At 39.9% G+C, this 13,563-nt stretch overlaps 1 protein-coding gene across 1 annotated transcript in view; it reads right to left on the reverse strand.

Moving 5' to 3' along the window:
- Positions 1-1,161: 1,161 nt before the first annotated feature.
- Positions 1,162-13,563, reverse strand: part of napab (N-ethylmaleimide-sensitive factor attachment protein, alpha b) — a 30,183-nt gene continuing 17,781 nt past the window's right edge. The window contains exons 8-11 of the mRNA XM_028824277.2: positions 10,119-10,223; positions 9,957-10,025; positions 1,998-2,048; positions 1,162-1,912 (exon numbers count right to left, since the gene is read on the reverse strand). Of these exons, the coding sequence (XP_028680110.1) occupies positions 1,811-1,912; positions 1,998-2,048; positions 9,957-10,025; positions 10,119-10,223 (327 nt within the window). The 3' untranslated portion in view covers positions 1,162-1,810. The remainder of the gene's footprint in view (positions 1,913-1,997; positions 2,049-9,956; positions 10,026-10,118; positions 10,224-13,563) is intronic.

The following is a 13,563-nucleotide window of genomic DNA, read 5'->3' on the forward strand; positions in this document are numbered from 1 at the left end:
AGTTTGTTGTTGTATTTCTGCTATGCCTGTCAATCTATTAAATAAAATTAAGATGCCCGCATATCCAGGATGGCATCGGGTGTTCATGATCTGCCAATAGTAGCTATAAAAATGATGCAAGAAAAATACCCTTTCCTGACCACAGCCCAAAGAACCCAGAGACCATGGTATTATTCATCTGTTATGAAAAAAAATACACCTGCTCACCAGACACCAGGTGTACGGAGTTTGCAGTATTTACTTATTAAATTATTTATTATACCTGGGATTTAAATTTAGAGAAACAGAACCTTATTTTCAATCGTCAACAAAATACCATAATTACTAAAAAGAAAACTTTTTTTTGACTTGGCCAAACATATATATGTGGATGATTGCATTTTCTTCATTTGTGCCAGTATGTCTAGTGAAGCTACAGTGACAGTTCAGAAATGAATGGTCTTGTAAGTAGGCATGTTACTCATCATCAAACCCATCACATTTTCAAAATCTGTTTAATCCACATTAGGGCTGCTAGTGGCCAGAGAGCATCCCAGCAGGAAACAACCCTAGATGGGGCACCAGTCCAAGTCAGACACACTGATGTACAAATCCACACTCCTACAAGGGGACAATTTGTACATTGCTAATTAACCTAAACCTAAAACTGGATCCATGAGATGGCAGCACTACCCACTGTGCCATCATGCTGCCCCCTCAGCACTAATACGCAACACAAAATAATCTAAACAGCAAAAATGAAAAGAAAAATATATATTTTACCTTTGGGTTGTTCACAATATTTGTGTCTATTAATTTGCTACCTTGTGCTGTATCCCTCATTAGCCTTTACAGAACAAGTACTTTATTAGGCTCTCATTTGTGTACCAGTTTTATGGAAACCAAGAAATGTGATTTTTACATACCAGATCTCATGGTGAGGTCAGAAATCCTGTAAGTGCTTTTACCACCATATCACAAGAAAACAGGTATACATAGACATACCTTTAAAACACTACCCTTATGGAAGAGTAAACATAAGGTCAGATTCTAAAATTTCAGACTGCACATGCTAAACCACTAAGGACACAGCGTGAAAAAGTGAATAATAATTAGAATACTTTTGGAATCACTTGTATGGATTAAAACTATAATGACTTCAGGGTATTTCACAAGACTAAATTTTCATCTTAATATCACCTTTATTATTTTTGAGAGGAGATGGAAAGAGTCCATATGTTGCACAAATAAAGACAAATACTCAGAAAGCAGAATAAACTGAAAATTAAAAAAAATTTAACTCCACGCATAAACTGAAAGGATAACGCTTGACTGCTGGCATTCCAACAAATGAAATAAAACTGTAGGATACTCTGAAGATAAAGGAGTCATGGGGCACCCCACAAACATCCCTAGTGGCACTTTAAAAGGCAATGGCCATCACAGTCAGTATAGAAGAGCTTCTTCTGAAGACCACCTTAACACAAAAAACTGCAAGAAAGGGCAGCCTTCCCAGGATGTTAATATGTCACCTTCAGGACATTCGTCGTCCCACCATAGCTTTCTATCCATAGTGCCTTTTTATCCATATGCTAGGGCCAAAAATTGCTTATAGTTTTTAGTAACTAACACATGCTTTCACGCTTGTGTGCATTGCAGAACACTTCAGCCCAGGGTCATTCATCATGGATGCTAAAAAGCCTGGCTCAGTAATGCCTACTTGCCATCAGTCCACCAGGCTTTGGGATTATTGCCGAGTTATGTGCCCTGACTGAGTCAGGAAGTAAAAAGGGGGATGACTAGGAGGCAGGCTGACCAACAGCCAAGAAGCTTAGCAAAGATTTTCTGGTTCACCCTGTACAGTCTTCTTGATGCGTAACAACATAGTTGTGAGCCACTGGTCCAGCCGGGATATTGTGTCATACTCCTTGACCTGTATGCACAGTAAAAATCAAATCAATGGAATTTTCTGAAGAGCATTTAAGATTAGGGTGGGGAGGAGGGGGAAATATACTCACTGCATCAGTGTAGGCATCTATATTCTGCTCCTCATGTGCTTCAAGTAATTTCTAAACCAGACAGAAAAATGAAAAATTTAAAAGCTTCTAACAAATTAAAACTATTTTTCGAGTCTTTGAGGCCACAGAGTTTGGAAAAAAAAAAAAAAAAGAAAAAAAAAAAAGTTTGTATATGATAGCCCTTAACACTAGAATTACCAGAGTCTATGAAAAAACTCGTAGATCCGGCCCACCTTAAAACCATTCGCAGCTCTCTTTTGTTTTCTAAATGTGCCAATTAAGACGAGCCAGCAAGCAGCCGGCTATTCCATCCCCCACCGTCGCAGAGCGTTCACTAAGTTTTCCCAGCTCTTGCCTTGTTTGATTATCTGGGAGTTACTGAACTGCTAGAGTTTTAGTGTGGGAATAAGAGATCGCTATTTGGAACACACACATGTGTGTTCCATTTCTACAGCAATCTGTGTAAACACATTTTTAAAACAGAAACGTTTTTCATATTTTAGTAGTAAATGACAAAATGTAGGCATAAACTATATAATGTATGAAGCCTGAAGTCCAAAGATCAAGTAAAAACACTTCCACAAAAGGTTCAAGACTGATACAATAGCTTCCGTGGCGTAGCGGTAAGATTTGCTGACTTGTAATTGACAGTCCCCGGTTCGATCCCCACTCACTCCTATATTTGCCGTTTTCAGTAGTGAGCTCCTCTTTTTGTTAATTTTATACAGTACACACATTCATTTGGTTTGCGTCTGTAACACACGGTGTGGTGCATTTATAGGTCTTGTAAAAGTTACCGTTTTTTTTTTTTTTTTTTTACTTTTATTCTCTCTAAATCACGATGCATACTACCCCCCCCCCCCCCACGGATCTGACGCTGTTATTTTTTATTTGAAACATAATAACTGGAGATGTTAGTGGTGTTTTGAGACATTCTCTCATCTGGAGGGATAAAAGCTGACACACAAACGCTGGTGAATCTGCCACCTTCGTATCTCACCGTCACTTGATTTTTTTTATTCGGTTTTATTGAGTGTTCCTGCTCATGCTGAATTAGAGTGCACCTTATGGTGAATGATGTCAAAACAACAAAAAAAACACAGACGTAGGTATATATGATATTTGGAATTATTCGTTTTATGACCTGTATAGTACATTTCGGAAAACTTTGTGGCACGGATGCAACATTATTCATATTATTCATATTCATTCGCATAACATCTTGCGTTTTGTAATCAGTGAATGCGTATTTTTTTTTCCCGATCTTGCCAGTCCCCACATGTTGCTGTATGCTGTTGCTTTTGTATACTCCAGGACATGCAGAGGATAGAATAGTACAGAGCAGTAAGTTCAGCGTTATATGCAATAATCAGATTCAAATGTTAACTGTTCACACACACGCAAGGATAGTCTTTCCTACATTTACAACGTGTGTACCTGTTACAATGTACACGCTTCTCTCTATGCTGTGGTTCCTATTACACACCTGAAAGAAAGAGACAATATATGTGAAAACATCATCGCACTAATGCAATATTATTTGAAAACGAACAGCGTCAGATCGGGTGTGGATTTATGTTGGCGCTATTACTGAAAGAAAAAAAGATCAACAAATGCGTTGATCCAGCAGAACTGAATAAGCTCACGTGCTCTAGCATCCCCACCCCCGATCTGACTCTAAGAAACAGCGCAAGTACAGACGCAAACCAAGTGTGATTAAGATTTCCCGGTTCGATCTCACTCACTCCTATATTTGCCGTTTTCAGCACTGAATAAGCTCACACGCTCTAACACCCCCCCCCCCCCCCCCAAAAGTGCAGCTTACTACTGAAAACGGACATAAAATTTATAAATTGGTATGCACTGTAAATCGTTAAGTTTAAAATGTCGATCGCGGTTATTTCTGTTAATTAATTCATGCTTTTTACTTAGAGTCAGAACAGGAGCTTGTTCAGCTTATTCAGCTTCTGATCTGACTCAAACAGCGCCAGTATAACTTCACACCCAACCTGACGCTGTTCGTTTTCAAATAATATTGCATTACTTCGACAATGTTTTCTGATTGGTACTATTCGCGTCATAAAATGATTTCTTCACATATATTTGTCTCTTTCTTTTTTAAAATGTGCGTTGTAGCACGCAGCAACTGGCCACCTTCATGTTCTTGCGCACACTGAATAAGACAGCGCTATATGCAATCATCAGATTCAAATGTTAACAGTTAACAGTTATATAGCACGGAATGGAAATCAGCAGTTCTTAGCATTGCACCACGCAAGCTGTCATATCAACCGCCTACTGTAACTTGCTTTCTTTTCTCTTCGGTTATATTCTTAAATAAAAGTGCACTTGTTTTATTACACTTTTACATGGGGTAGGGAAGGATCCTGAACACGACTGAGACAATGAAAAGTGAATTAAAAAAAAAAAAAAACAAAGCTAACCTTTGCAAATATCATAAATTACACCGGCTGTTACAGACTGAAATCAAATGTATCTTTTTATTCTAAAATAGTAAAAATAAGAACACTTCACATCTCATAAGGGAGTCATGCAGGATCAAACTCATGACCTTCTGATTGCCAGTCAGCAACTGATACTGTTGCTCCACCGCGGCAATCATAGTAAATAGGTGTCAATGTCCCACACTAAGGCAGCTTTTTTTGGCGGCGGCTTTTTTTTTTTTGTACCTTTTGTGAAAGTGTTTCTTTGATATTTGGACTTCAGGCTTCATACATTATATAGTTTTTGCCTACATTTTGTCATTTGTTACTAGAATATAAAAAACGTTTCTGTTTTAACAATGTGTTTACACAGATTACTGCAGAAACGCAACACACATGAAATGCGTGTGTTCCAAATAGTGATTTATTATTTCCATTCTAAAACTCCACTCACTCCCAGATAATCAATCAAGGCATGAGCTGGGAAAAGCTCGTTTACGTTCTAAGTCGGTGGGGGGATGGAATAGCTGGCTGCTGGCAGCATGTCTTTATCAGTACATTTAGATGACAAAAGACGCTGGCAGAGAGGTGAGAACGGTTTTAAGAAGTGATTTAAGGTGGGCCGGATCTACGAGTTTTTTCGTAGGCTCTGGTAATTCTTGTGTTAATAATCACACCTCTGTCTTATGAAACTTAAATATTAACACTTGCAATAAACCTGGACTTGTTAATAAAACATTAACATGGTCCATGTTGCATTCAACACTAGAATTACCAAAGCCTATGAAAAAACTCTTAAATCCAGCCCACCTTAAATCCCTTCGCACCTCTCCCGTCAGCGTCTTTTGTCTTGTAAATGTGCCGATCAAGACAAGCAGTAATCAGCCTACTATTCCATCCCCCCCCCCCCACCGCCGCAGAACAGGCACAAAGTTCTCCCACTTTACACAGCCTTGATTATCTGGGAGTGAAGTGCTAGAATTTTAGAGTGGAAATAATAGATCATTATTTGGAACACATGCATTTCATGTGTGTTCCGTTTCTACAATAATCTGTGTAAACACATCGTTAAAACAAACGTTTTTCATATTTTAGTAATAAATGACAAGATGTAGACAAACTATGTAATGTCTAAAGCCTGAAATCCAAAGACCAAATAAACTTTCACAAAAGGTTCAAGGATGATGCAACGGCTTCCATGGCATAGTGGTAAGAATTGCTGACTGTAATCAAGTGTCCCCCAGTTCGATCCTGGCTGCCTCGTATATTTACCGTTTTCAGTAGTGAGCTGCTCTTATTGTTAATATTATACAATAAAAACATACATTTGATTTGCGTCTGTAACAGCTGGTGTAAATTTGGAGTACTTGTAAAAGTTAGAATAAAAATGAAAAAAAAAATACTCTCGGTCACGATCACAATACATACTACCCCCCTCCCCCCAAGGGATCTGACGCTATTAGTTTTTATTTGAAACTGGGACTAACTGTAGATGTGAATGGTGTTTTGAGACAATTGTACTGAAAATTCTCTAATCTAGAGGGATAAAAGCTGACACACAAACACTGGTGAATCTGCCTTATTCTTATCTCATTGGTCACTTGATTTTTTTTTTTTTTTTATTCAGTTTTATTGAGTGTTCCTGCTTACGCTGAATTAGTACGCACCTTGTGGCCATGATGTCAAAGCCACACTGACAAAAAACAGAGACACAGGTATATATATTTGGAATTATTAATTTTATGACCTATATACAGTGGGGCAAAAAAGTAGTCAGCCACCAATTGTGCAAGTTCTCCCACTTAAAAAGATTAGCGAGGCCTGAAATTTTCATCATAGGTATACCTCAACTATGAGAGACAAAATGAGAAAAATCCAGAAAAATCACATTGTCTGATTTTTAAAGAATTTATTTGCAAATTATGGTGGAAAATAAGTAAGTATTTGGTCACCTACAAACAAGCAAGATTTTTGGCTCTCACAGACCTGAAACTTCTTCTGTAAGAGGCTACTCTGTCCTCCACTCGTTGCCTGTATTAATTGCACCTGTTTGAACTCATTATCAATATAAAAGACACCTATCCACAACCTCAAACAGTCACACTCAAAACTCCACTATGGTCAAGACCAAAGAGCTGTCAAAGGACACCAGAAACAAAATTGTAGACCCGCACCAGGCTGGGAAGACTGAATCTGCAATAGGTAAGCAGCTTGGTGTGAAGAAATCAACTGTGGGAGCAATTATTAGAAAATGGAAGACATACAAGACCACTGATAATCTCCCTCGATCTGAGGCTCCATGCAAGATCTCACCCCTTGGGGTCAAAATGATCACAAGAACGGTGAGCAAAAATCCCAGAACCATACAGGGGGACCTAGTGAATGACCTGCAGAGAGCTGGGACCAAAGTAACAAAGGCTACCATCAGTAACACCAGGGACTCAAATCCTGCAGTGCCAGACATGTCCCCCTGCTTAAGCCAGTACATGTGCAGGCCTGTCTGAAGTTTGCTAGACAGCATTTGGATGATCCAGAAGAGGATTGGGAGAATGTCATATGGTCAGATGAAACCAAAATAGAACTTTCTGGTAAAAACTCTACTCGTTGTGTTTGGAGGAGAAAGAATGCCGAGTTGCATCTAAAGAACACCATACCTACTGTAAAGCATGGGGGTGGAAACATCATGCTTTGGGGCTGTTTTTCTGCAAAGGGACCAGGACGACTGATCCGTGTAAAGGAAAGAATGAATGGGGCCATGTATTGTCAGATTTTGAGTGAAAACCTCCTTCCATCAGCAAGGGCATTGAAGATGAAACGTGGCTGGGTCTTTCAGCATGTCAATGATCCCAAACACACCGCCCGGGTAATGAAGGAGTGGCTTCGTAGGAAGCATTTCAAGGTCCTGGAGTGGCCTAGCCAGTCTCCAGATCTCAACCCCATAGAAAATCTTTGGAGGGAGTTGAAAGTCCGTGTTGCCCAGCGAAAGCCCCAAAACATCACTGCTCTAGAGGAGATCTGCATGGAGGAATGGGCCAAAATACCAGCAACAGTGTGTGAAAACCTTGTGAAGACTTACAGAAAACGTTTGACCTCTGTCATTGCCAACAAAGGGTATATAATAAAGTATTGAGATGAACTTTTGTTATTGACCAAATACTTTTTTTCCCCACCATAATTTGCAAATAAATTCTTCAAAAATCAGACAATGTGATTTTCTGGATTTTTTTTTCTCATTTTGTCTCTCATAGTTGAGGTATACCTATGATGAAAATTACAGGCCTCTCTCATCTTTTTAAGTGGGAGAACTTGCACAATTGGTGGCTGACTAAATACTTTTTTGCCCCACTGTAGTACATTTCGGAAAACATTGTGGCACTGATGTAACATTATTCATATTATTCATATTCATTTGCATACCATCTTGCGGTTGTAATCAGTGACCGTGTGTTTTTTTTTTTTCCCCGATCTTGCCCAGTCTCCACATTTTGGTGCATGGTGGCATTTCTTTTGTACTCCAGGACATGCAGAGGAAAGAAAGTTCCTCTGGAAGGTGAGCCATGAACACTCTTCTTTTCTCAGTGGAACCCGTACATGCCTTGCACAGTACATGCACGTTGATCGCCACCAGGTCGAGCTTGTTAAAGCACAAGCAACCGACCACCCGTATGCCCTTGCACGCACTGAATAAGCTCATGCCGTCTGGTGCATGATATCAACACAGCACCAGAGGAAAAAAAAAAAAGACAAACATATCTGACATTTTGAAGAAGTAATTTTATGACCTGAATAGTACCAATCAGAAAACATCATCGCACTAATGCAATATTATTTGAAAATGAACAGATCAGCTGTAAATTTATGGCACTTGTAAAAAAAGTTAGCTTTTTTCACTTTTATTCTCTCAGTCACATTCACAATCTCCCTCCCCTCCTGATCGGACACCTAAATAACAGCACCAGCATAAATTCACACCCGATCTGACGCTGTAGTATGTATGTATCGTGATCGTGATGGAGAGAATAAAAGTGGAAAAAAACAAACAAAAAAAAAAAACGTTAATTTTTATAAGTACTCTAAATTTATACCGGCTGTTACAGATGCAAATCAAATGTATGTTTTTAATTGTACAATATTAACAATAAGAGCAGCTCACTACTGAAAATGGTAAACATACGAGGTAGCCAGGATTGAACTGGGGGACACTTGATTACAAGTCGGCAAATCTTGCCACTGCGCCACAGAAGCTGTTGCAGCACCCTTCAAACTTTTGTGAAAGTGTTTATTTGATCTTTGGATTTCAGGCTTTACACATTACACAGTTTGTCTACATTTTGTCATTTTTTACTAAAATATGTTTTTTTAAGATGTGTTTACACAGATTATTGCAGAAACTGAACACACATGAAATGCATGAGTTCCAAATAACGATCTATTATTTCCATTCTAAAACTCCAGGACTTCACTCCCAGATAATCAAGGCTGGAAGTGGGAGAACTTTGTGCCTCTTCTGCGGTGGTGGGAGGATGGATTAGTAGACTGCTTGCTGTGCAAAGGGATTTAAGGTGGGCTGGATTTACAAGTTTTTTCGTATGTTTTGGTAATTCTAGTGTTAACTAGTGCTGGATCTGTACTAAAATTTCGACTTTGGTGTCAATACCAGCTTGGAGTCTCCATTATACCAAAGCAAATTTTTCCTTGTGAAGCCTTAACTGTGTTAAAGCTTTTACCCGTATACCCTAATATGCCATGAAGAACTGGGGTGGGAGGAATGAGTGGAAAAATAGTGCTTAGTTCCTGAAACTGAAAACATAGAAATGCTAAACTAACATTTTAAAAATTAGGTTTTGGTATACAGCACAACCCTACATTTAACACAAAAATGGCTGTATTTTTGCTGGAAAAAAAAAAAAGATCATTTTTGGTATATATAAAATAAAAAAATAATAATTCTGTACTTGCATAAAGAGGCTAAGAATTTCTGAGACTTGGATCTGTAAACATCCAAGAATAAAAATAATTGTCCTAAATGTCTGAAATTTCTCTGAAACTTGATATTCTTTGCAACACTAAAAAAATGCCTTTCATACACTTAATTTCAGTTATGTCTGTACATCCATTTTCTGGCTTTTTCCATTACAGCATCTTCGTCAACTGCAGTTTACCCTGGCAGCCATCAAGAAAACAAAGGGACATAAAATCAGGAACTAACACTGGATTCATCAAAAGTTCACTGCTGGATACATAAATCCTCTCAGCAACACTAAATCAGAGTCACAAACTAACATTCACATCTTTAAAATGTGGGAGGAAGCCAGAGTGCATGGGGGGTGGGACTTGTGTGAATACTACATAAATGTAGACTTTTTAAATTATGGTTTTAATAATGAGCATCACTGAGCATCTTATACCAAGTTTTGTGTTAACTGCACAAGTTATTCCCCAGAGACAAAGAAAGAATTACAGTGCCCTCACTCCAGTATAATATACTAAAGGGCAGATGACAATGCTCCCTTACCTTGACAAGTTTGCACTCTCGGGAATCTGAGAATGCTGGAAACATTTCTTCATATCTCTGGATGGCAAGCTAAGTGACAAGAAAACACAGTTTACTATCATGTGATCTTCCACTGTCAGCAAATTAATTAGGGAAATATCCCATCCATCTAGTGCACCTAACCTGGGCATTCAGCATGTCCACACAGAAATGACATAATGCTGCTTTAAAGAAGTACTCCTTGGCACTATATTTCAGTAGTGTGCTGTCCATGGCATGGGTTGCAACCTAGGAAGAAAAGAGCATAACATAATTCAGTCCCCAGAAGTCAGCTTATTATTGAAGTAGCAGCTGAGCTCAATGCAAACATGAGTTTAAGCATCCATTCATAGAGGATAAACTGGACCCACCAGTTGTAGCAAGGTTATTACATTTGGCTATTTCATCTCATAGGCACAGCTGGCACAATATCTATCTATTATAAAAGGAAATCCTGGAAAGCAAAGCAAAAGCAAGGCTACAATACGTGATCCTCTCGGAAGACATTTTAAAAGCCCGCAAGACATGCCCTACTTACAAGATAAGACCACGGGCAGAAAAAAAAAAGATCAGTAGTGTAAAGGCAGTCACGCAGCACACACATCCCCATGGCTCTCAGTGCATATAAAAAGTGTATAAGGTCAATACCGTAGAAATGAAATTAATAGGGTAGAAATGAAACGTCGACGGCTAAACAAAGAAGAAAGAAAAGCGCGAAGAAAAGAGACCCAGAAGTGGTGGAGAGAAAAAAATTCTAAAAAGAAAAACAATCTAGGTACAAATTTAGAAAATAAGGAAAGTGAAATCAGCCCGGAACAAGTGGAACTGAAAACAAAGCACGTCCAACAGGGCTCAGAATTAAAGGATTAGAACTTCATAAACGGGAGCAGCGTTATACGTCCTGCAAGAAAGAGAATTAACCATACCCGGGCCGGAAATAAAGGACAATTATTGTTTTTACAACGTCACGCGAGATAAGTCAGTGAGCCATTATTTAAAACAACTCCACAGACATCTAACTAAGCAGTTGTTGGATTGCTTTTGGCAGACATGCATCATGTGCTCCCAGCTCTTAAAACAACGACATGCGACAAGCAGAACAGGCAGCTCACCAGCAGGTTGAAGCCTTTTTGGTTTTAAGTGACTGATAGGTCCGATTGATGGGGGCAGAGTACAGCACGGAAGACTTGATAGCGGGGTACTGACTGATCCGGTAAGGGGGAGGCGAGACTTGGAGGAGGAGGGGTCGGAGAGGGTGCTAGACAGTTGTGTTTGGGGTTACTAAGTCTGCGATAGTTCAAGTAAGACGTTTGTGACACTTTATTACGTCAGTCACTACAGTATCAAAAAAAAAAAAAGATAGTAAAGATCTCATTACCGCAAACAAAAGGTAATTAATCATCAGAGCCAGGTGTAATTGAAAAAATAGTAGGACAAAGCAAGGTCGTCCCACAACAGTTAAAGCAACGACAAGTTTAACTTCAAAGAATACACAATTTGGTATTCATTCCACTGCGTGGAGTGTGCATGTTCTCCCCGTGTCTGCGTGGCTTTCCTCCGGGTGCTTCTTCCCACAGTCCAAAGACATGCAGGTTGGGTGGACTGACGACTCTAAATTGTCCCTAGTGTGTGTGCGAGCCCTGTGATGGGCTAGCGCTCTGCCTGGGGTTTGTTTCTTGCCTTGCACCCTGTGTTGGCTGGGATTGGCTCCAGCAGACCCCAGTGACCCTGTGGTTAGGATATAGCAGGTTGGATGATGGATAGATGGATTAACCAAACACAGGGGTTGGCGAGTGAAGCGAGTAAGGGGGCGGAGCCCCCTAGTATTTCAAAAAATAAAACCAAACTGTTAATAGAACTGAATTTCCGTATATACTCACAGATAAGTCGGGTCTTGATTTTACCATATAATTTCTGGTATTTTATAATGTCGGTCATATAAGTCGAATGCAGAAAACTCAAACTATTGGTCCAAGACATGATGATATGCTAACGCCCACCTGAGAGAGTAACCACAGAGCACACTGCCTTTTCTTCTATGGGAGTGTGGCAATGCGCTGTATCAGCACATACTCCTAACCCCTCTCTCTATTGTGCCTACGTGACCACATGGTAATACTCAAACTATTCCGAAGCAATGTTTGCACTGATTTGTGTTTTTTGTATCTCACACCCTCATTCACCTTTATCGTAAGAGCATCTCTTATCTATGATGGAACATTCCATCAGAAGAAAATATGAAGCTGGTTTTATATTAAACGTTGTTGAAGTAGCGAAAGAAATTGGTAACTGCGCTGCTGCTGCAACAAAAGTTGATGCGTCTGAGAAACTGATGCAAGATTGGAGAAGAAGATGTTAAAAAGAAAAAAAAAATTAAGTGTTGCATTTTTGAATGGGCATATAAGTCAGGGTCTGATTTTATGATCGATTTTTCAAGTTTCAAGACCCAAATTATACACGAGTATATATGATAAATATTCTATTTAGCACAAAAAATGTTTTGCACTTGAAATCTTCCTATATAAATGTTGTTTTGAAACTGCTTCTTTGTCAGAAATAATTTTGTGTAAAGAATATTGTTGTGCAGAAGCTCAGGAAATTCTGCAAAGCACTGGGCAAACAGCATTTGGAAATACTGATTAAGTTTTCATCTTTTAATGAGAGAATGCTCAACCTGTACACTTTTAATGACCAAAAGATGTCACATTTCTAATATTTCATATTAAAAATAAGTATTGTTTTCTTTCAGAAATATCTGAATTTGTATGTATGTGTGAAAAGGTCGGGAGCTAAACTCACATTCCTGTACGAGGTACATAAGACCAGCGAAGGTATCAAGACTGTGCTGTTTTCTAATAAATTTGCATGTACAGTACACTGAATACTTCCTGGCTCACAGCAACAATTAAAATACCATGTTAACTTGTTTAAAAAGTCTCATTTTGCTTTTTTTTTTTTTTTAAGAAATATGGCATTATATCCTTGAACCGCCACCTTATCGTGGTGGAGGGGTTTGCGTGTCCCAATGATCCTAGGAGCTCTGTTGTCCGGGGCTTTATGCCCCTGGTAGGGCCACCCAAGGCAAACTGGTCCTAGGTGAGGGATGAGACAAAGTGTGGTTCAACATAACCTCCTATGATGAATAAAAAATTTGGACAGTGTTTTCCCTTGCCCGGACGCGGGTCACCGGGGCCCCCCTCTGGAGCCAGGCCTGGAGGTGGGGCTTGATGGCGAGCGCCTGGTGGCCGGGCTTGCACCCATGGGGCTCGGCCGGGCACAGCCTGAAGAGGCAACGTGGGTCCCCATTCCCATGGGCTCACCACCTATGGGAGGTGCCAAGGAGGTCGGGTGCAGTGTGAGTTGGGTGGTGGCCGAAGGCGGGGACCTTGGCGGTCCGATCCTCTGCTACAGAAGCTGGCTCTTGGGACGTGGAATGTCACCTCTCTGAAGGGGAAGGAGCGTGAGGTTGAGAGGTTCCAGCTAGATATAGTCGTGCTCACCTCGACGCACAGCTTGGACTCTGGAACCATCTGGAACCAATCTCCTTGAGAGGGGCTGGACTCTGCACCACTCTGGAGTTGCCCCCAGT

The sequence above is a fragment of the Erpetoichthys calabaricus genome, chromosome 18, assembly GCF_900747795.2.
Source record: "Erpetoichthys calabaricus chromosome 18, fErpCal1.3, whole genome shotgun sequence".
Lineage (NCBI taxonomy): Eukaryota > Metazoa > Chordata > Cladistia > Polypteriformes > Polypteridae > Erpetoichthys > Erpetoichthys calabaricus.